At 39.2% G+C, this 25141-nt stretch overlaps 1 protein-coding gene across 8 annotated transcripts in view; it reads right to left on the bottom strand.

Moving 5' to 3' along the window:
* Positions 1–25141, bottom strand: part of adgrl3.1 (adhesion G protein-coupled receptor L3.1) — a 177604-nt gene that overhangs the window by 10681 nt on the left and 141782 nt on the right. For all 8 annotated transcript variants that reach the window (XM_018737956.2, XM_018737955.2, XM_018737958.2 and 5 more), the window contains 5 exons: positions 17916–18125; positions 15662–15882; positions 10704–10770; positions 9299–9390; positions 200–368 (listed from right to left, as the gene is read on the bottom strand). In XM_018737956.2, the coding sequence (XP_018593472.1) occupies positions 200–368; positions 9299–9390; positions 10704–10770; positions 15662–15882; positions 17916–18125 (759 nt within the window). The remainder of the gene's footprint in view (positions 1–199; positions 369–9298; positions 9391–10703; positions 10771–15661; positions 15883–17915; positions 18126–25141) is intronic.

The following is a 25141-nucleotide window of genomic DNA, read 5'->3' as shown; positions in this document are numbered from 1 at the left end:
GTACTTTACAATGATTACATTTGTAGGACTTCTTAAAAATGCTGAAATGTCTTCACTTAAGCTAAGTTGTGCAGCACTACAGTTTAAAAGAATTCATTCATCTCTGTGACCAAAATTATAACAAGAATAATAATAATAATACAGACAGATAAACAGACAGAAACACGCACATATATGCATTTTGGAAGCAAAATGTTACCTTTTTTTGCAGGATGCAGTGAAAAATGAAAATGAACATCCCTTGTAGTGAGTTAAATATCGTAAAGAGGTAGGCCATGATGACGGTGCTTTCATTTATATACATCAATCCAAATGCCCAGGTCAGGCCAAGAAGACAAAGAAGGGCAATTGCTCCTATGACCCAGGATCTAGAAAACAAAATTTAAAAAAAAAAAAAAAAAAAAAAAAAAAAAACAGGAATGCCATTAAACAAATTGAAGAGACACTTTGGTAGAAGTTCATTCTATATGCTTTAATAAAATTGGACAATGATGGAGAAATCAAAGCGCTGACAGATTTTTAATCTCAACGTAAAGTCTGATAAAGGTTTTATTGTTTTTAGTGTAATATTATTGTTCCGGAATATGATCTGCGTAAAAACACTGCTGCAGTAAATACAGGTTTTATGAATATAGTCAAAACTTCTATTAAACTGTCATTTAATTTTGAAGATCACCTTCTCTAGCCTGTGTCATTTGCCAAAACTGTAATTTATCAAATTAAATAACTTAATAATAATCAATGTTAGTGCCAAAGATGGAAGGAGAGTGATGACAACACAGGAAGGCAAAAAGGGCTGATTCAAACAGCAATGCATACTATACTGAATTGAATATTTGTTTTATAATACACAAAGCACTTAGCTTGGTATTTTTCATACATCAAAGTACTCTGTTACAATGCACATACTAAAACCCAATGCCTGTGTAGCCCATACCTGATATATTCATATATATTCTTTATTTAAAAAGCACTCAGCAGGAAATATGCAATCCACTTCAGACTACAGTCATTTAGACAAAACATAGAAGAAATATGATAAGTCATGCACAGAAAGTTCAGTGATTCAAAACCTGTAATCTGAGAATAAAAACCATTTCCAGAAATAACACTAGGAAATAATAATAAAAAAAGGACACAGCACTAAACTGAAAGCTCAAAAAATCATGACCTTATGGTTATGCTGATCTGACCAGATTCAGGGAAAAATGCTGTGACTGTTATACATCGGGTATTGCAACAGAATATGGGTCTGTTATGAGACCAGGTTGACTAAAAAGCTGCAGAAGAGCCAAACTGATGGCAAGCGAAAACTTTTCCATGCAATATCATCCTTTAGACTATATTGTTGTAATTAATTGAAGATAACTATCCTTTGAAACTGCCAATTGATACAGACCGGTCTAGAAGTTCACTTCTTGCTTCCACACACACACACACACACACACACACACACACACACACACACACACAAACCCAGACGTCATTACACTACAGTTTGTTATTTTTGTTTACTTTTTCAGTTCTTTGCCAGGCAAAGCAAATTTTTAAAAATTCAGTGAACTGGCAATACAGTTCCATAGGCGTCAAAAATTACACTCTAGCTGCAGAGTGTGACTAACAAAGATATCACTAAAAAAACACAACACATATACTCCTGCCAAGTGGTTTGTGTATAAGTGTAAAGTTCAGAATATTTTCTTTATTCTTTATTCTAGCAAGCAACTGCAAGCATGTTCCATTTAATGTTCTTCTACACATTATTGTTTTGATAATGAAATAATATCTGTAAAGACTACTTAAAATGCATTGTTTAAAATTCCAGATACATTTTCATGAAGTTGTGCTGACATTTTTAGGTTATTATTGTTATAATTTTCTGTCATATGAAAGAAAAAAACTTCCCTTTAAACTGCACCATCATCCTGGTTTCAGTATTCAACAAAAGGCAATTCACTTGGAATGCTGCCATGCAGAAACATCTACATGAAGTGACTGTGAGCCTGGGCACCGCAACGCTACACTATGTGTTTGTCAGAACACGTTTCAACATTGCATCAACAGTTATGTCTGGTGGAAATGTTATGATGTGCTTAGTCATCCATTGGGATATTTAATACGTTCCAGGAGAATCAATAAAATAAATACAAAACTCTCCACGTTTTGAAGTATGAAATACATCGTCTAGCAATGTTAAGTAATGTTAATAAATTTCATGTGGCCAGTAAGCACCATTCATTCCATGTGTGACAAATTATGCCAGCATTGAGAGTCTTAAAGAATGTGTCCATAATCCCCCGAGAAAGGCCAAGGGTTAGAAGTTTAAAGACCACACTTTACAAAAGCCAAATCATATTTCCCATACAGCGAAGTTGCAATTTTAGTTCATAGTACAGAACTCCACTTTAGGGTTTTGACCCATATTGACTGAAATCAATCAATAGACAAATGTGTATTATCACTGTCTACCGAACGAAACAAAAAACATTTGTATTTTGCTGCATAAATATAAATTGGGCACAAAAACTATGAGCAATTTCAGTGAAAAAAGAAACAAACAAAATACTGAAGTTTACTGAAATACACAATGTCTTGTGAAGGTATTCAGACAAATCAACAATTGTGTGGGGACTGAGTAGTTTTAAAAACAACATATGCCTCCCAACTTCTGGCCCGCTTGGTTTGAATTCAGCTCAGTGTGTTTTGAGTTTGCATGTTCTCTGTATGTTTGAGTGGGTGTCCGCCGGGTGTTCTGGTTTCCGCCCACAACCCAAAGACTTGTGGTGAAGTCATGAACCTAAATTGCCCATGGTGAGTGTGTGAGTGTGTGTGTGTGTGTGTGTGTGTGTGTGTGTGTGTGTGTGTGTGTGTAGCTATCCTTCAGTGAACTAGTGTCCCATTCTAGGTGTACCCCGCTTGGACCTCTGCTTGCAACATGAACTCTGGACCACCAAGACTCTTACTTGGAGAAGAAGTTAAAGACAGTTAGCTGAAGTGATGTTTTTCAGCATAAAATGTCACCTTAAAATAATTAATTTTGTGTTGCTGTGTTTTGAAATAAAGCATCACGAATGCTTTTTCATCACAAGAGCATTACAAGAGAAAAGTTTCAATGTTCCATTTGTGAGTTAGTGAAATGAATTGGCCAAGGGTCTGACTGCTTTTGTGTGGCATATTAAAAATTGGAAAATGATATCTCAATAGGGAATTATGGCTATGTCTTGTGCATATACACATCAGTACATGATGCTTACTTGTCTCCACTAATCCAATGTATTGAAAAGGCTTGCACATTTACGATTTATTACCCCGGTGACCAACTCATATTAACAACAATAATTTCAGTGATCTGCCTGTGTTGGCTGCAATTATCCAGTCTTGTAATTAAGAACTCATAATTAAGTAAATACTGGTGTGTCTAGAGTTTCTGTTTAATACACGAGCCAGGTGCAAAGAAAACAAATTGAAATAAATGAGGAATTCAGGCAATTCTGAGACCAGTTAAACATTCCCAGATCTATTTTGCTGGGTTGCTGGGGGTGGCATTAACTGAGTTAAGTGTTCCAAAATGGCTGTAGGTTTCATAGGCCTAGAAAAAAGAAAAAAAAATCTAGAAAGATTAGAAAACATTGTCTTTTCATGTTCAGATATTACCATTATTCTGCTGTGTATATAATCAGCAATTTCAAATAATCAATTCATTCATTTATTATAAGTAACCATTTGTCCAGTGCAGGTTTACTGCAGTCAGGAGTCTGAGGTGCGAGGAAAAGGACAGGGTGGCAGTCCAGTCCACACACACAAGCAAAAGGCCATTTCACCTGAAACACATGTCTTTGGACTGTGGAAGGAAACCAGAGCATCTGATGGAAACCCATACAAACAGCTAGATCTGAACACACATCCAAACCCAATATATCCAAATATTAAAAATATATATCTAAAATTTTTACATCTTTCACTTCACAGCAGAAAATATGTAAAACATGTTTTAAAAGCAATGTGATGGAGCAGCTGCTTCACACAGGTATTAAAGATTATGTTTGTAAGAATATGTAAAAGCACAGAGAATATGTAATGTAACCGAAGAAGGTGAGAAATGTGCTTTTACAGACACAGACAGACAGATGCTTTTACCGTGGGTAAAATGGAACCTGGAGCCAAGGTGGCAAAGAGGGAATTATGTGAGTTGGAGTTCTTAAAACCCATTTAAACACAGATAGGAGAAATAAATATTTATATTGTCTGAGCTTGGCCGGGTCCCATTCTCTGGTGGGTCTGGGGTTCGAGTCCCGCTTGGGGTGGCTTATGACGGACTGGTGTCCCGTCCTGGGTGTGTCCCCTCCCCCTCCAGCTTTGTGCCCCGTGTTGCCCCGGGTTAGTCTGCGGTTCGCCTAAATGACTAAATTTGGAGAATATTTCATACAGTTGCTTCAGTTTGCTGTTAAGACTGTTGTCATCACTAGCGGAAGTCTTTAATTTGTACATAGCCATTAGATTTGTTGCACGTGTAAACAGAGCACTGGACAGCTACCATAGGAAATAAAACTTGTGTATACAACTCAATATCACATTCTCTTCATTGTCTGGCCATCCTGGTCACAAGCAAACAATATTAATTTGTATGTTCTGACCCAATCACACAGTAAACAATGAAACCTACTGGGCAGCGCACCGTTATATTAAACGATTCTTAGATTGCTGCCCTTCAGTGTGGGAACTGCAAAGACATCACACACCAACACTGCATATGGCATAGCATGAAAACAAACACAGCAAAGTGGCAGAAAATAATCAAAGACAACAGTGTTTATTGGACACCTGTAGAGCGGATTGTATCAAAATGACTGCTGAGGGTAATTGGGACAAGAGTATCTCTCAATATTTGTTTCCCTCAATTGTCACAGACTGAACAATTTTACCCAGCAGGGGAAAAAAAAAAAAAAAACCCTTCTGGCTATCCACCACTGTGTTCATCTTTGCAATTTACAACAGCCTTTTCAATATGTGCAAGACAATATTGTCCAAAAAGAAAAACAATTACATTAAGTAGTCCTGGGCAGTTCCATACTTAAAACAACAACAAAAAAAATAAAATAAAATAAAATACACAAATCAATACTTCACTGATCTTTAAGTTCTGGGCTTTTAAACAGATTGTGCCATGAGGCTGTTAAACTTCATAATTAAATTTAGTACTGGGTGCAATAAATCACTTCGCCAGTCCATGAAATGTTATGGGCATTTTCTACATGACTTAAAAGCTATACCTAAACCTAACCTTTAACAAGCAGCAAGATACCAAAACAACCTAGAATAACCAAAACGAATAAGCTGTATGTGTTTTTCTTTTTGTCTTTCATTACTCCCCATATACACACACACAGGTTTTTGATATGATAATATTTCATAGTGCTTGTCTGAAAATCAGAACACAAGCTGTTTCTCCTAGCCACATTGTTACCACTATGTACAAGGGAACTTTCAAAGTGCTGGTATGCAGAATGCCTGTGTATAATATTTAACAATTTCTGAATAATCAGAGAGAGAAAAATATACCCGTTAAATGTGCACAAGTCAAGGTCATTTTGGGAGTGGTGAAAATTGTTTGTTTCTTTAAGGCTCAGCCACTTCAGTGGCTCATGAGAAAGGAAAAAATGAAGTAATGACTTTATTCAGGCTTCACTAATTGGTCCCAGTTTCTGCTGCTTCTAGGTGAAAACGGGGCTTTTCTATTTAGATGGTAAAGCTTTTATTAAACTACTTTTAACATTCTTTTAGCACAGCGGGTGGGATAACAAATAAATAAATCAGATTATATTTGTATAATACAGTTACAACTAGCAAGGTCCCCACAAACCTAAGAGAATTTCTGAACAAGGGAAACATGGGGTGGAGGGGTAACCTTCCAGATGTGTGCACCATGGTCAAAAAAAAAAAACAAATTACAGTTCTTCTAAATTCTATATCATTCGCATAGACAGAGAAACTACAACTGAGACCAAACTCCAGTACTTAAGGGATTTGGTGAGGGTCTAAGGATGGTACAATACACACCAGTGAAAGCGTAAATATTCTAAAAAGCACAGAATTTGCTATATAAATAGACACAATGATAAACAGCAAAGAATATATATTTCTATATAAAGGTTGTATATTCACATGATTTTGAGCAGTAATCCACAACATATTTTTCACCTGAAAATGTTTGAATCAGAGTGACGTGAACCATGGAACAAAAAACCTCAGACCAGCAAGACAGCACAAAATTTTGTAATTTAGAGGTTTTACTTTGTATTTCCAGTTATTTTTTTCTATGTGCCTTTGAAAGTCCTTGTCATTTTCCTCAAACTATTATGTCATTTCATATTCAAATTACTCAACCACATTGTTAGGCGGATAAACAATGCCACACACTGCAATTGTCAAAGTGCAGAGTGTATTTAATAAGTCATGGCACACACCTTCAAATAACCAGGGGCAAACGAACAATGCATTTGCCAGTCATAACTTACACCATGTAATTGGACGTCTAACCATTATCCTCTATTATCAACTTTCCATTATGATATCAATTATTATTTTATGTTTTTAGACTCCATGTTACGTTGTCATAGAGACCCTCATCATGGATGTTTGTCATACAAGACTCATGCTAATTTCAGGATTAAAGTAAGTGGATTCCATTCATAACTATACAGAATGGATGCCTGGTGAATTGTTGCAGTAATTTGCCTGTCTTTGCTCTCCATTTATGTCCGTTACTGTTCTTTAATTATTTTAAAGTTTAACATAATAAATTGCATTGTTAAAATCACACACACATCCAATAATGCATCTGTGCAATATGTAATATATATTTTTAAAAGATTAATGTGTTGATGAAAAAATAAATGGCTGGAAATGTGAAGGAGCCACAGGACAGTCAGGGAGCCAGAAGCATTATTCAAGTGTATCAGCAGTAATATGGGCTACATCGCTCACTAGGTGTTAAATAACATGAGGCTGAATCTTATCAGTCAGTGACATGTGACAAAGCAGAGCTGTATCACGTCCGTGTAATTACATCTTCAGCACCCCCTCCCATCAGAAAATCCCATCCAATAGTAATAACAGTACGTTGGCTAAAAACCTCTCAGCTGTGGTTATAGCTGGCAGATGTGATGGACCTCCCAGACCAAACTCAACGGCACTAAATCATACTTAAAGTGGAGAGGTAAATCTACAGCGTGGAGTGCACAGACACATGGAAAAAAGCCTGAACCCAAGTCATCATCACTTGGATGGAAGGATGTCTGTAATTATCCCAGGGGTTATTGCTCCTATGGACAAGGGCAAGTAAAGCATCATGTAACTGCAGATTAAGGCTGGAAAAACCAGGCAAGAGAATCCAGGCCGATCAATTTCGGATGCAACGGTCTTTATGCCTCCGCATCCCATATCCTCCCAAATGGATAGTTTCCCTCTAAATTAATGACTGTCTCAGATGATAGTTGGAGCTGTTATGAAGATGTCTCACTTGTGGATTGACCTGATTTCTTTCTGAGTTTACTTTTTAAAGGGGGGAAAAAATGAATGGAAACACTTTTCTTTTTGTTGTGAAGTCAGAGAAAAGCTTTGATTAAGTACATACAGCGAGGGACACTGCTTTCCATAAATTCCTCTACATGCAGTAATTTTTCCCACTGATGACATGTGTTTTTTTTTTTTTATTTATTATCATGATGCTGTGTAAACAGTTTACTTGGTTGAAAATTTATAGACTCGCTAGCAATGATTTAAAAATGTACAATGTTATCTACTGTTATGCAACGTATGTACAAGGCTTAAAAAATAATAATAATAAAAAAAAACTGAAGTACAGTAATCATCATAACATCAATTCAGTTTCGTCTGCTCAGAGATATGAATTTTATTCTGCTCTGAACCAGCCATGGTCTCTGTGATGAAAACGTGCCTTTTAGTGAATGTCCAGGGTCACAGCTTGATGCACTCTGAAATGAGTCATTATACCGCATATCCACCTTCTATTTGAGAATACCATCACAGTCTTATATAAACTGTAACGAGAGGGCAGAACTGTACAGTAAGCAGATTTCCTGGTGAAAAAAAAAGAGAGAGCTGCGTCCGCAGAAGAATGCTGGGAAGGCAGAGAAAAGCAAAAGAGAGCAACAGTGTAGGCCAAGTGACTGTCTGAATTCATCAAAATATAAATTAATAAATCCCAGGAAATATAAAATGCAACCTGGAAGTCATTTGTACCGTAGACAAAGCTTAGAAGTGATCCAATTTAGCCTTTTCCTTATTTCTTTTTCAATGCATTTTAACCGACTTAAAACTTCAGGAATGTTTGCATATTATTCAGCATGGATTGCTCTCGGTGCAGATATTATCACATTCACAATAGAAAAGAATGATGCGATTTTGGCAGGATCCATATCCTTACAGCTGTCTGTGATTTATTCCTCGCAGTCATATTAAATGCAGTATAGCAGCTCTTGGACGCTGCGCATCATCAAGTGAACGTGATGTTAACACAACTTTAAATACACAGCCAGTGTTTACTTTCATTTCATTTTCCTTCTGTTTTCTCAACCCCCTTTCCTGCATATGTTCCAACAGCCAGTTCATACTTATACTCATGCAGGTCAGACATTTTTCACTAAATTACTTCAAGATGTGAAGCACTACCACATCTATTCAGTGTGCTCAGAAGAGCCCAGACAACGTAGGAGTAGCGCACCTTTGTTCTCTCATTACTTTTGCAGCCCCCGAGTACCACACACCTTTCACATTAATAAAGGCCAAGGGAGGACAAAACACGGGGTGATGCTGTTCGCAGAAACACATCCCCAGCGCTTTAACAAATTACAGCGAAGCCACAACACCCCCACACTCATTTCTCAGCCTGGATGTTTGAGAGGAAATTAATAAAGGCACACAACAAGCACCCACAGACAGGTCAGAAAACAATAATGATGTACTGTACTGCTCTTTTGAGACAACTGATCTAAGTAGTGCTGGCATTCCAGAACACAGTGTTCGGTGCTTTTATTGCATATGCAGCTTATTTTTTCCCTTTAGTGTGTAGGTCACGTGTAATGAAGATGACAAATTTTACACAGCTATGTTGTCATCTGAGCACAGTAGTGAATGAAAAGACCGAAATATTTGCAACACAAGCACGACATGGACTTTTTGTATATTAATGGTACTTCAAGAGACTCAACGGGACAAGCAAGAGTACTTTGTGTTTCATTAGCAATGCAGTATGGGGGCAAAAACGTTGAGTCCTTACTTTATGTTGTCCAAGCATCCAGAGTCTGGTTTTAAAATGGCTGTATGGTGGAACATTTTGTACAGTGCAATTCCAAGGAAGATCACATTGAGCTGGAACAGACAGAAAAACAACCATATTGATTTTCAAGGGCCAGTCGAATATTTGAAATAGAAAAGAAAACAGATATGCAGAAAAAGAAATATACCGAGATTTATTACTTTCCCACAACATCGAGTATTTTATGATTTCCTTTAGCACATGGTTTTAGCACTCTGCACCACAGTTCTATATATGAACAGAGGGTGAATTATATTTTATCAATGATTCTGTACAGCATTGCTTGACTCAGCAATACAGGTCTCTCCGTGCAATTCTGTATGCTGGAATTCTTCAAATGGCACAGCAGCTGTAACTGATGGCGCTTCCCATGTGCCGTAAAAGTGGCTTCGGGTAACGGATTTCATGTGCAATCTCTCCACTGCAGCCGCGTCCACTGCCTATCCAGTGATGTTCACAGCACAGGGACCAAGCTTCCCAAATCTTCAGGTATTTTTCTTTCACTATTATATAAGCAAAGACATTCTTATATAACCCAAACATCTTCAGCTACGTTATTGTATACATTACGAGAATTCCTATAATAGAAACAATCACAATTATACAATACAACTATAACTTAATAATCTTTGGTGGTATGATTTGCTTCGCAGACAGTTATGCTAATATTTATGAGGGTAAGTCAAAAAGTATTCCCAATAACTTGCCCTTGACCAGATTTTTTTTATATTTTGGATAGTGTTCATACACTTATCATTTTCTTGGCTGTTTTGCAATACTCTTGAAATAAATTAATGAAAGAACAAATACGCTTTGCTAGAGTTTGTAGCAATGTAAAATTAATAAAGCTGGCTTCATGCAAAATTTGTACACTTTCATAAACCTTCATTATAGCAGAAGTAACTGCTGTTTTGCGAGGTTTACAAAAGATGTCACATGGGCATCTACAAACTAGTGCTAATGTGCCAAAGAAAAGCAGACAGAAATAGGATTTAGCAAACATGGCATCTATCTGCTTTTGAAACTTTATGAGAGAAAGACTATTTCACTGTTACTCTGCAGTAAAGCTGTTCCAGTCTAAGGTCACTTTCCATTCATCCACAGTCTTGGAAGAGGACCACTTTCACAAGTTAACCCAGGGCAACATTTGTGTTCAGCACCAGCGGAGAAGCTCCATCTGTTGCCCACTATGCCAGGCACAGAGGCCTGCAGTACCACCAAGGTGGACATCATCTCAGGTGATAAATGGCTGCCAGGGGCGGAGGAGTAACACAAACTCAGAGCAGTTCAGGGACAGGATGCCCAATGGACAGCCAGTTCTGGGTCCTCAGAGGCAGGCAGGCGAGGTTAAATTTGGGCTGCTTACCATAATTATCAAGGTTGCTGGACCTATGAAACTCCAGATGAAGTATGTGTCAAGCCGAAGCCAGCACCTGTAATGAAACACAAGGGATTGTGGGTGGTTTCAAGCGTCGGAGTGTAGGACATACATCAATGCAGGGAACGTGACAGAGAAGAATAGATGCCTCACAGCTTTCCTCCAGGAGCTAGGAAATATGACACCGCTTGTTCATTTAAATGCTAAATTATGGGCCCGATCTCCGACAGCATTATTGATTGACTGAGATAATTATCTCTCGGAGGCAAAAGATTAAAAGATAAGGCATTTTGCCAAGTCTCTTTCTGTTTTTATGTATACTGTACACATATACATGGACATGCACACGCAAGAAGGCTCAAGCATGCAATAAACCCACACCTTCCAAGAACTTCAGACACGCATCAGATACAGGGACACATGATGAAGCTCAAATTTGTCACAAAAACTTATAATAAGTATGTGCATACACACACAATTTAGGAATGCAACAAGTTATTACATTTTAATGTGCAAAAACGTGTGTGCAAAAATTTGGAACACAAAAGAAAAATTGTTCATCGTTCCATCAAAAAGGAGGAAGAGCCACAAATTATGATAAATATTGGTTTCAGGGGATTAAAAGCAGTGGCACAGCAATTGTGGTTGTGGCAGATAGAGGTACTTCAAAGCCTCTACAATCTTATTAAACAGTTAGTTTTATTTTTCATTCACAGGTGTGAGTCTATAAATTCAGATCTTCATTGGTTATTAAAAGCATATTACTCAGTCAGAGCATGTTGCATGTCTTTTAACTGTATATAGGAAGTCATGAACATTGGTGGATATAATGGAAAAAAAAACAAATTTAAGAATCACACGTCTGCAACTGTGTCTCTCTTTCTCCTAATGTAATGCACAAATTGTATTCCTGAGATGTACGTCGCTTTGGAGAAAAGCGTCTGCTAAATGAATAAATGTAAATGTAAATATAGATTTTTAACTTTCCACGCCAACAATTGCAGAGAAAAAAAAATATGAATAATGACATTGCAGTCAATATTCAGTACTCAATATTTTAAAATACAGAGGGATAGTAACAAAATATGCGTTTAGTAGACTTTAATAATAGTCATAACAGAGCTAAAATTAAAAAATAATAATAATTAAAAGATGTTACCATCACCAAACAGAGGGAACCATAATTCTAGCCAAAAGGGGGTCATGTGGTTGACCTTGTCAGCTACAAATGAAGTCAAAATACCTTATAACAAATCTGATAATATGGTGACACATATTTATTGGTCCTCATTTAAATTACACATATTTAACTCAGTCATTTGAAGAAGTACTATACAGTGTTATACCTCATGAAATATACCATACTGTTTATATACATCTCACTCACATTGTCTAAATGACCGGAACTACCAGAGTTACAGACAATGACACTAAAGACGTTTCCTTACTAAGACCCAGTTTTTGTTTTATGTTTAGTTACATGAGAAATGAGTACTTCAGTCTTACATAACTGAAGAGCACTGTGTTTCTGCTCATGTCTCTGGAGTTTCACATGCGCTGGGACACCAAAACTGATGTTAATTCATGACCTGTAGCTAAATTATTAATCATTTAATTTCCAGCACATTAACTAGACCTCCATTCTTAGCCTCCAGAAAAGCATTGTCCTATTCAGCTGCCATTTAAAGTGGCAGGGAGACAAAACCAGGGCAAGAGAATACTATGCAATTCATTACCATTTGCAAAAATTGCATGCAAAATGTTGAGTAAATCTGAAGCTGCAAAACTACAAGTAAAGTCAAATCTAATATATACACCCACAGTTTCCATAGTGGACATAAGATAAGATTTTTTTAACCACATAAAGCTTGTATTTTCAACTACAATTTTCATAGCAAAGGACCGATTTCCATGTTGCTCCACTGTCCTAGTACAAGAAACACATATCTAATAATTAACCATTAAACACTGAAATATTTAACACATAGACTACTTCCTTCACTATTTCTCCCCAAATATGACAGGTGATGCATAATATACTGTCAAAGGACACTGAGGACGGTTTCATCATGCAGAAGAGTTAATCCATCAATAAAGTAGAAAGCTCTCTGTAAATCATTTGGTCTGTGCGATTGCAAGTCTTGTGTGACTTCCAGCCTTTTTCAGCTCATGGAAGAGTTTTGATCAGAACAGCAACCCACTGTCCGGCCAGCACTCTCCACCATGACAGTTTCCAGCGGTGCTGACTGGGGTTCGATGTGTTTGACAGCATCTAGCCCTTTCCCCAAACTGACACTCACACAGCGCACTACACAGTCAGCGCTTTGCTTTAATAATCACCCTCTTGTATCTTTTTAACTCACGCCGCAGACACTGCCGCGGAAATGTTGTCTCTTCCAGAAGATAAAGAGCCTGCTGACGATTTTTTTCTTCGTCACACTGTAGTTTTTTTTTTTTTTCTCCCCGTTTGCTTACCAGTACATCAAGCTCACTCGCATCCACTTCAAATCCCCCTTTTTCTCTACTTATGTTCGTTGAGAAGAGAGCAGGTAATTGACTCTTCAGTATCAGTAAAAGTAATCTTTTTTTAATGGTGTGGAAATTGGTGACAGATAAAGGACATTGACACACAAGCACTCTGTCACATTAGTTAGACTAGAAAAGATCAGAGGAAGCGGAGAAGACACTGAAGCTGCTTATAGGAAGAAAGAATCAGATGAATGTCTCGGGACTATATTGGCAAAAGACTATAGCAGGAAGGCTGATCTAAAGTAAAGAAATTGGCAGTATTTACCTGTATATTTCAACTCTAATTATCCGAACAAATAAACCAACCACTATAGTGCTATAACACACACACACACACACACACACACACACACACACACACACACACACACTGCCTGAAACTGCTTGTCCCGAGTGAGGTCGGGGCATACCGGAGCCTAACCCGGCAACACAGGGCGCAAGGCTGGAGGGGGAGGGGACACACCCAGGACGGGACGCCAGTCCGTCACAAGGCACCCCAAGAGGGAACCCCAGACCTGCCAGAGAGCAGGACTTGGCCAAACCCACTGTGCGACCGCGCCCCCACTACATAAGTATAGCTAAGTATAAAAATTAGACAAACATCCTGTAAGTAGTTCTTTTTTCTGAGCTGACCAAAAAAGTGACATGTTGTGATTTAAAAAAAAAAAAAAAAAAAACATGTATGGTAATACACTTGTCCGTTTATTCAAAATTTCTTTAAAATGTTACATGCAACAGGTTTAGTTGGTCCTGGCTGTACAAATACTGTTAGCTGTACAGTAAAGAAGCAAAAGTGAGTTTATAATTAAAGTACAAAAAGTTTAATTATGAGTAAAAGTTCAACTGAAAAACACACACACACACACACACACCTGAACCGCTTGTGCCATACGGGGTTGTGGGGAGCTGGAGCCTAACCCAGCAACATAGAGCATGGGGCTGGAGGGGGAGGGGACACACCCAGAATGGGACGCCAGTCCATCACATGGCACCCCAAGCGGGACTTGAACCCCAGACTCACCAGAGAGCAGGACCCGGTCCAGCCCACTGTGCCACCGTGCCCCCGCAAACTGAAAAACATACAGCTAAAATATCACTTTGCTCAGGAACAAATTCCACTACCTGTCAAGGTCCTGCGAGGAAAATGAACACTACTTGATTGGTTACTGATCACCTTGTACATCAGTATGTGTCAACACCATTGGCTTCATTCCAACAAAATGCCTGAAAATTTTTGAGGAACACATTATGTAAACTCTGCACCTGATGATCACAGAATTTGCTATGACTATACTGACAATAGTCTCACTACTGCTGTTCTCCACTTGATATTTTACATTTACTTAATGCTTCTCTCCAAAGTGAGTTACAGTGTTAAGTTACACACACACACACATCTTCAGAACCGCTTGTCCCATACAGGGTCACGGGGAACCGGAGCCTACCCGGTAACACAGGGCGTAAGGCCGGAGGGGGAAGGGGACACACCCAGGACAGGACGCCAGTCCGCCGCAAGGCACCCCAAGCGAGATTCGAACCCCAGACCCACTGGAGAGCAGGACTGTGGCCCAACCCACTGCGCCACCGCACCCCCTATAGTGTTAAGTTACTTTTCTTACAATTACTTACCAATGTATACAGCTGGGTAATTTTACTGGAGTAATTCAGGTTAAGTACCTTGTTCAAGGGAACTACAGCCACACACACAAACACAGGCTGAAACTGCTTGTCCTAAGCAGGGTCACAAAAAACCGGAGCCTAACCCAGCAACACAGGGTGTAAGGCTGGACGGAGAGGGGACACATCCAGAACAGGACACCAGTCCATCGCAAGGCACCCCAAGCAGGACTCAAACCCTAGACCCACCAGAGAGCAGGACCCAGTCAAACCTACTGCGCCACTGCGCCACTGCACCCCCCTAACTACACCCACTGGTGAGATTTAAACCTGTAACCTCTGGGTCCAAAGGCAGCACCTTGAACCACTTCACTACCAGTTGCCCCATTTTCAAAGGCAAATATACTCATATTGTGATTAAAAGGCAAACAGATTTCAAATGGCTTAAGATCTGACAGAAATACTGATAACAATACATATTGCCCATCAAGTCTCCAAAATTATAAATGACAATGAAATCTGAAAGTCAACAAAATAAATAACTTTGTATAAAACTGAATGCAAAAATACATTTATAGTACTGGCTTAACTGATATGTTCATCTAAACTGTTTCCCTTTTATTATCAGACAAAACAAATGGTGATCTTGTGACTTTATACAAAATTGCAGTGCCATTAATGCCTGCTGAAAACACTGAAGAGGTGTCATTAAAGGTTCTTCAAAAATAAGCAGTTCTACACCAAAAAGCAAAACAAAATACACTGTGATGAAAACATGGGGGGTGGTTTGAAATACTCACACTCTGTCTGTCCCGTAGCTCCGGTAGTCCACAGCAGCGGACACAGCCACGATGAGGGCTGGGACCCCGTAGCCCACCAGGTAGAAGTACTTCCTGCGTGAATGCTCACTCTCGAAGACCTCCACTAGCATTATGTAGAGCTGTACCCCCTCAAGGAACATCCAAGTGAAGGCCGCCAGAAAGAAAAAGTGAAGAAGGGCGGCAAAGACCGCACAAGCAATCTGTAACATAGTAAAACATACAAGACATCAAGTGAGATGGGGCCTGTTGGATGGGTTCTATACTTCCACAATTTTCCTTTGACTCCTTCCAGCTCTGTTGAAATATGATTCAAGGACATTGGGAGACCTTTCAAGAAGACTGTCCTTATCAAACTTTTGACATTTTAATCTATAACATCAGAGTGGAAGTGAACTATCAGAGGACAAAGGAGATTCAATTCTTATAAAGAAATAGATAGAAACAATTTTGAACAAGGTCATACAAGTAACCACATCTGTGAATGATTTTAGATCAAAACTGTCAAGCTGCTTTTAAACTGCTGTGATTTGGTGTGAGTATATATAATAAATCTTTACTGATATAGACTACATTTTGTTCACAAAACATAGAACTTCAGCCCACTTTACATTTTAAGCATGGCTACTGATTCAACTAGGCTGATCTATTAATAGGCAGCAGGTGGCACAGTGGTTAGGGGTGTCCCCTTGAACTGAAAGGGCCCAGGTTCAAATCCCATCTTCTGCTATAGTACCCCTCAGTAAGGTTTAGACTGTAAATTATTCCAGTGCAAAATAAAAAAAAAATGGTATAAAGGAACAAATTATAAGTACAAGCTTAACATTGTATGTCACTTTGGAGAAAACGTTAATTATGATATGAAATTGTAAGGGTAGGACATGTGCATTATATATAGAATGACTGGATTTCAGGGTCAAAGGCCAGTTGAAATGGACAACAAAGCTCATTTTACACAATCCCTTTGAGGTCGCAGTACGGATGTAGAGCTACACATGGCTAAAATAAGTAAAAAGATAAGAAACATTGGACAATGCACAGCTTGACCTTTTACTGTCATCAATAATTCAAACAGCTGCCCTATTATTGCCCTGTGACAAACACTGGGTATGTGCTTGTATCTGTGATTCTGTGTGGATGTGAAAAGAAAACTATTGCCCATCTGACATCCTACAATAGCATCTGTATTTTGTATACTCAAATACATGTAGACCCTAATTCACTCCAGCCATTAAATGCAGAATGTCAATTCCTAGAGTGCTTGTTTCAATATGCAAGTATATGTATGTGATACAGGAAATGTGTTCCTACTGAACTCCTGCTAAACCTAGAAGTTCTTTTTGAAACTTTACAGCCTAATATGAGAACTCTGAGTAAATCTTTTGCACTACTCCACCTAGAGATAGGCAAATCACATCCCATTACTGGAAAGGTCAAATTCACCCAGTGTAATTGTAATTAACGGCAGTGAGCCTTTGTACATAGCAGCCGCTTCCACCGCCAAGGGCCAGACATGGCAGAACATTAGCAGCCAGTGCCTGCAAGCTCCCAGTGGCGTTCTCCATGCCGAGATCGCCATGTCCTGAGCTGACCCGCTCCCAAGCCACAACGATACCTAAAGGAAAACCGTCCCTGGAACTCAGGAAGCTGTCGAAAAGAGCTTGCCTTGAATTTTGGGCTTCTCAATGCCCTGCACATGCCGTAAGGATGGCCCTGGAGAGGCCGTTTGCTAAGTATTCACCCTGGCACTACGAATGGAGCAGATGGCCAGGACTCTGAAGAGGTGACCGTAGGCAGAGACCAAAGTTGCGTATCTGCTGATCTGCTTGCAGTCCATCCACACCGTGACTAATTATCCTACTCAGAATGTAATCATCAACATTTGAAGTTTTTGCTCAACATGACCTTTATTCGTTTCCCACCTTCTGCTATAGTACACTCTATCAAATCACTTAGCTTGATTCAATAGAGCTACAACATCCTTAACATTGTAAATCACTTTGAAGAAAAGTGTCAGTCATATCCAAAGTTTAGGCCTAACTAAGATTTATCCTGCACAGAGCATAAAATGGGTGGAATATCAAAAAGATATATATCAACTTTATATGAATGTTTTGCTTCTAAAATGCAGTTTCACCTTTATTCAGCTTTTATACCTAAGCCACACTATGTTAAGGCAGTGTTAAATTATAGATTTGCTTTATGATACAACATAGCTGTAAAGTGTTTTTCTTACCGGCTGATCAGCTCGATTTATTCCGACAAGAAAGAGCGACTCGGCAACAAAGAGGCTGATGCAAAGGTTCTTATGGATGGTGTTGCGGTCACTCTGGAGGCCACGGAAGAAGCAGAAGGTGAAGATGCAGATGAGCAGACAGACCAGCGACAGCAGAATGCCCACCCATGTGATAACGTCCAGCAGAAGGTCATGGACAGGGTCAACATTCTGGAAAATACAGAAGGGATGTGATCCATCAGCACTGTCCATCACATGATCAACGCTTTACAATATTTGGATATATCCTAATATATCAGTGCTTTACAGAGATGTTTTGTGGTACTGCAGCTGCGACACTATAAAACATTTACATTGCTTACTAATTCCTTTTGAGGGGGTAGAAGTTCTCAAATCTCAAATCCAGAATATTACAATAACTACACCTGTACCAGTGTCCTTGTTGAATCCAAGATAGTGTGTTCTCACAGATAGAGCTAAAGTGGATTTACTGGTAGCGTTAGCAAACAGTACCCTCAGCTCCATTACAACTGACAAGTGAACATAATTAAAAGCAGCCCCGTGCTCACAATCCACTCAGCGTGAGCAGCAGTGAAAAGGGCACACTGCAGGCGGCCTTGATTGCTGACATATAAATCCACTATCAGACGCCAAAAATTTAGAGCAACAGAAGGTATGCTAAGCGTAAATGTTATTAAAAAAACCCTTCACATATAGCTACTGATTCAATCAACTTCCTTTTTAAAAATACATAACACTAACCAAATAAACAAATCCAGTATACTTTGAAACTGGATTTGAAATTTATTATTCATTAATATATCGTAATTACTTCCCCAATACTCTAGAAATCACCGGAGGCTAATAATTACTAAGTCTATCACCCCGTTGTCACTGGCTGATCAATTCTGGATCAAAGAGCTGTCTGCTAATTGCCATCACTCGGTGATTCTATAGTATTTATGTGGAGCAGTCTGTACTTGAAATCTGATGACTGAGGAGTTATCTGTGAATGGAGTTAAACGTTAATCCCTTGGAAATGAAAGAAAAGATAAATAAAACAAATTCAAATGCGTCTTCCAAGACAGAAGTTGGTAAAGGGTTCTCAGACATGCCCTAATGTACCAGGAGTCAGTTACATGGGACGGCTTCACACATAACGCAGCTATTGCGCTAAAGGATACGAATAAGTAACCTGAAAGCTAAGAAATTAAAGGAAGAATGTAAAATAAAATAAAATAAAAGAAAATTTAAAAAAAATCCAAAACCCTACTTACTCAGGCTTTAACCTTACTTACCCACTGACTAAACTGGCTCCTGAGCTCACAAACACAACTGGCACCAGATGTTTATTCATTACTCAAACAATTTAACTATTTTTAACCACTAACTCACAATAAAAAGATTAATAACAGTTTTATTCACAGGTTAGATTCTTTGAACTGAAAGCTATCCATTTTTTTAAATATCCTATAATATTTTTACGTTCATGCAACACCAACTAAAAATTGAAATTGCTGAAAATAAAAATGTCGTCTCCTCTGTCTCTTGTTCAATGCTGACTGTTAAACACTCAAACATCAGACAAGCTGTAAACATGGGGCCAACTGCCAACCAAGATCAAGGCACATGTGTATAGGTCCTCTTTCCTCCAATATGTGTATAAATCTTAGAAAACAGATAAGTAAAGAGAAAAATTTAAAATAAATGGAAAATTGCACCTTAATTTTTAACTCCGAAGTTCTTAACAGACAGCCAATGCAATCTTAAAAGTACAAGTAGCAGCAGCAGTATCAATAGAGCAATTTCTGCAGTGCCCCCTCTATTTCCCTGTTTGAGATCACTACAGTGCACTGATTCTTCACATTAAAGTACAGCACACATGTTTGTTGACTCGATCCATCACTGTCTTTCCCCAGGACAGTTGCGTGTTTCCGTCCTGGTGATGGATTCGCTGCAGGCCCTGCCCGGGTGCTCCAAGAGGTACTGCCTGCCAAACCGTCGCCTAACACCACTGCTTTGAAGTCACATAAATTCTTGGTCTTTGGAGGAACTGCATCACGGACCAAGGAGATTTGTGTTTAAATGCATTTACCCCATTATGTGTCACAAAGCTAGCCTCATAATCTGGATGGAAATTTGCCTTATGTATCTTTTGGGGTAATAGCCATACATACAGTGATATGTTTCATTTAAAACAAACAAAAAAAAATCTAGACATTACGTTTTTACACAAGTATCTTTATGAGATTTAACCATATGTTAAAGAGCTAGCGCAAATTCTTTTAGTTCGTAATCCTTACTTTAAACATGTTAATAGAAAGAAAGAAAAAGTACTCAATTTTTTGTATGTTTATCATGAGTAATATTAAGAAAATGGTGATGATTCTGTTTTGCAGTAATGTGCAATTTTATGATATCAAACACTGTACAACCAGTCTACATAAATCAAACTACCAGCTCACATATTGGTTAAGTTAGCCACCTTCTACTTCATGGACCAGCTCAAGATATTGCATTGCATTGTCCACAACGGCTTGTCCCAAGTGGGGTCATGGCAAGCTGGAGCCTACCTCGCAGCGCAGGCCCGAGGGGGTGGGGGATACAGCCTGGGCGGCATGCCAGCCCGCTGCAGCGCACCCAGGTCAGGCTTGAACCCCAAGCCCACTGCACAGTAGGGACAGGCCAAACCCGCTATGCCACCATGCCCCCCCAGCTCAAGGTACCTCCCTCAGTTGTTCCAGTAAAAATTATACATCTGTATAAATGTAACATACCTTACTACTATAAATTGCCTCCTGTAGAAAAGCATCCGCTAAATAAAGGCATGTAAATGGTACAGCTGTGTGTGAGTGTCACAGAGAGAGTGTGTTTCACCCATTGTAAGTAGTGTATCTAGTAGTGTAAGTCACCTTGGTGAATAAGGTGTGTGGGCTAGTACACTACATAGTATGCGTTGTAAGTCGCTTTGGAGAAAACCATCTGCTAAGCGAATAAATGTAATGTAATGTAAACGTATAGCTGGTAGCGTAGTGGTTAGAGCTTCTACCTTTGGCTCCAAAGGTTGTAGGGTTGATTCCTACCTCTTGCTGTAGTACCCTTGAGTAAGGCACTTACCCAGCTGTATAAACAGGTAAATACACACACACACACACATTTTCAGAACCGCTTGTCCCTTACGGGGTCACGGGGAACCGGAGCCTACCCGGCAACACAGGGCGTAAGGCCAGAGGGGGAAGGGGACACACCCAGGACAGGACACCAGTCTGCCACAAGGCACCCCAAGCGGGACTTAAACCCCAGACCCACCGAAGAGCAGGACTGCGGTCCAACCCACTGCGCCACCGCACCCCCAACAGGTAAATAATTATAACCTTAACAGTGTAAGTTACATTGGAGACAAGTGTCAGTAAAATGAATAAATGTAAAAGCAGGAGAATATAACCCAATGTGGAGTTTTTTGTTTTGTCACAACACGTAAGTTATTAACTAAAGCCACTGCTTAGACAGAAGGTGACATCGCCTGCCTTTCAGAGGTGCAAAGAATCTGCTGATAGAGCCACTTTAGAAATGGCAGCTTATTTCGACCAGGACCAGGTGGTGCTGCTTTCAGCCCAAATGATGACTTAATAAACAGAGTGCCTGGGGGAAATGACAACTTGCAGGCCCATTGTTCATTTTGAAAAGTTAGCTTTTTATATACATATAGGAATGTCCAGGATCTGTGAAGCACTCTGGCTGATTTCCATCTAAAATTTTCTCCTTGGCTAATTTCTGTCAGGCTAACTAAAATCAGATAAAGCAAGCCAGCACAATCGCTACAAAACAACAAACCACACAGTTAGTATCCAGTGGAGAGAATACGGAGTGTGCGAGACGTAGCTCGTGTGCTTGATTGACATTAGCAAGGATTCTGAAACGCGTTTCTGAAAACTTGCATTGGAAATCTTAATGGCTCCGCAGGACACTGATGTATTGGGCAGCTTATCCTCCTATATCATGCTGAGAGGTGCATTGATTTATGTGCTCTGGTCTGGGGCGAGCGATGTCACTTACTGGCTGCTCGATACTACCCCAGCCTTCCTCGGAAGACATGGCCGAAATCTACAAAACAACCATCTTGCGTGGAGAGAATTGAAAAATCACTCCTCCAGCCTCACCCTGTCTCCGCACATTTAGGACTGGGTTTGACTCTTCAGTGAAAGTTTTTTTTTTTTTTTTTTTTTTTTAAATTATTATCATTACTTTTTAAAGACCACATTCATTTTTCCTTATTCTTTCACCAGCTGAGTGATAATTTGTTCCCAATCTGGATGTTATTATGTAAGAACGTTGACCTGTCCACAAATCTCTGGTGGTGAACGGCTTCTGACAGGCGAGCTCCCTGATGACTGCTGCACAGGGGAGGCAAGGGGGCTGGTCAAACTCTCTCAGGACCCCTGCAAGGAAGTCTGCTCAAGCTACTTATCTGGTGGTGAAGGTTTGAAAGCATTCAGCATATTGGTTCACTTACTTCTGATACTTCCCCTTTCAAAATGGAATGCTTACACATCTGCGATGGGTTTCCATGTCAAAGAGAGGCTCTGGAACCTGTGATCCAAATGCAGTGTCATCGAGCACTTGGGCTGCTTCTGATTCTTATTACAAGACAGTCTGCTAAATAGTTTCGGAACCTTATGAAAGAATATGATGTTTCAAAAGCCAATGATAAACTAATTCTTCTGCTTGACATTTTGAAGATGAAATTACAGTCTTGTTATTATATTGCTTACTAGAACTGCAGAGCTGAAGCTTCTCTTTGAATGAATTCTAATGCTACCTGTTTATGGAACTTAATATATTATAGTTAGAATTCCAGCACTATGATACTAAGATTTAAAAAAAATAAAATTATCACAAAACCATCCTATGTCCTATGCTGGCATCTTACAAGACTACTTCCATTTTGGAAAATGTTCACGAACCTTCATAAAATTACATGTGTATCTGTAATGATCTTCTTTGCATGGATATGGATGTGTTTGGATGTTTCAAAAAAGCCTCTAAGATAATGATCAGTCTGCTGGGTGCTCATAATCAATTGCCTATCCCTTGAAACATACAGTCGCTTGTTATGCTTATTTAGCATAGAAGCATTCAAACCAGACACTGAACACAAAGTATCAATTTTCCATGATTACTGCTGCGGCAGTTTATGTTGTCAGGGAGAGAGGACATCTCATTTAATCAGCTGGAAGACAAGTACTTTTGTGAAATATCATTTTAGAATAAAACAATATTACATTACTGTATGTTTTCAGAGAACAAAGCAATGCATGCATTTTTGCATTACAGAATGTAGTTTAATTCAGCTCTTGAATCGTTACTATAAACTGGCTGATACTGGCTGGTATGCATACATGTGCATGAATGGGGAAATTAAATCAAGGTGAATATATATCCTGTATATGTATACATATATACGTATATATATGTATATATATATACGTATATATGTATACATATATATACGTATATATATGTATATATATGATATATATATCACACACACACACACACACACACACACACACACACACTGTAATTATTGCACTGTGTCTGTACCCAAGACAGACTGTATTGAATTTATGTCTTAGCTGAATTCTCAAGGTATGCTTTGATTCATGTAAATTGTTCCACTTTAAGCTAATAGGGTTAAAATAAACTGTACATGCGTTAAATCAGATTACGATGATGGATTGGATTTAAAGATGAAACTTTCTGGAAGTACATACATAGGGGAGTGGGATTATTTATTTATCTGTTTGTATATTCAATTATATATTTATTTTAAATTTTTGCATTTAAAGGCAGAGACAAAAAAAAAAAAACCCTCTTATTTGAAGACACAAAAAAACATTCTGAAATCATGTAGAACCTACCTCTCCAAATTGTGCTGGATGACCTGGGAGCCCTACAGTTAACACTGTGCTACTGTCGACGTATCAGTCATATGATCATCACTCATGGCATCTCCTGCCACTTTTATGCTGGTAAATTAATTTGTTCCCACTGGGAATCACAGACCTTTTCACAGATCAAAATGTCTAGTGAAGTGATCCTAGCATGGGCATTTAACCATCCATTCCCTTCAGTCACCCTAGTATAAATCCCCTTTGTTCACAGGAGTCTAATGGCATCCAGCTGCATGTAAAACGGTGTTAAAACAGTGTTAGCATCCCCAAAGTTCACTCACTAAGTAAAAGCACGTGTCAAAAACCAACAATGTATCTTTAGAGGACCCATGCCCCAGGTGCTCTGAACAAAAGCGTCACATGTGGACAATACGGTCTAAAAAACTCCCATCAGTAAAAGGACAGTAATGAGGTATCTGTGTATGGACCACAACATCTTCAGTCCATTAGTGATCACATTAACAAGGATATCTACTGTTTGAGCGACGCTTAGTGGGTTGGTTGTTTTTCATGCTGGCTCCCCGCATCTAAAGGCTAAAGCTAGAGGTGTAATGTCCCAGAACTCAGAGAATCCAGAGGAGCTACTCTTCTCTACTCTTCTACGGAAGAACATACCCAGTGTGGCAATAAACTAATTGTTATAAAACATGCCTAAGCCTTGCAGACAATTTGACGGTATGCTTGCAATGTAATAACACACACACACACACATTTTCAGAACCGCTTGTCCCATACAGGGTCACGGGGAACCGGAGCCTAACCCAGCAACACAGGGCGTAAGGCCGGAGGGGGAGGGGACACACCCAGGACGGGACGCCAGTCTGTCACAAGGCACCCCAAGTGGGACTCGAACCCCAGACCCACCAAAGAGTAGGACTGCGGTCCAACCCACTGCGCCACCGCACCCCCATGTAATAACACACTAACGCTATTAAGAGAATGGACTTATGAGCATTATCAACAGTAAACTCTCAGTAGTGACATTCCGGTGAGCCGATATTGTATCTGGCACATCTTTTTCCTCTGTGACTTCCTACTACAGACACAAGCAGATGAAAACATAACATGCACATGTAAAGCATCTCTTTGCTATTGCTTTCCACTATTTCACATCTCTATATCAAGTTCCATTTTGGTATGATAGATTTTCAGCCTAAAGTAACAGATATTTTGTAGCTGTCAAAACTCATTCATTTATATAAGAATTATTACTCATTAATTAATGGGCGCGGTGGCGCAGTGGGTTGGACCACAGTCCTGCTCTCCGGTGGG

This window comes from Scleropages formosus, chromosome 16 (genome assembly GCF_900964775.1).
Source record: "Scleropages formosus chromosome 16, fSclFor1.1, whole genome shotgun sequence".
Taxonomy (NCBI): Eukaryota; Metazoa; Chordata; class Actinopteri; order Osteoglossiformes; family Osteoglossidae; genus Scleropages; species Scleropages formosus.
This window is presented reverse-complemented; position numbering and strand designations above follow the sequence as displayed.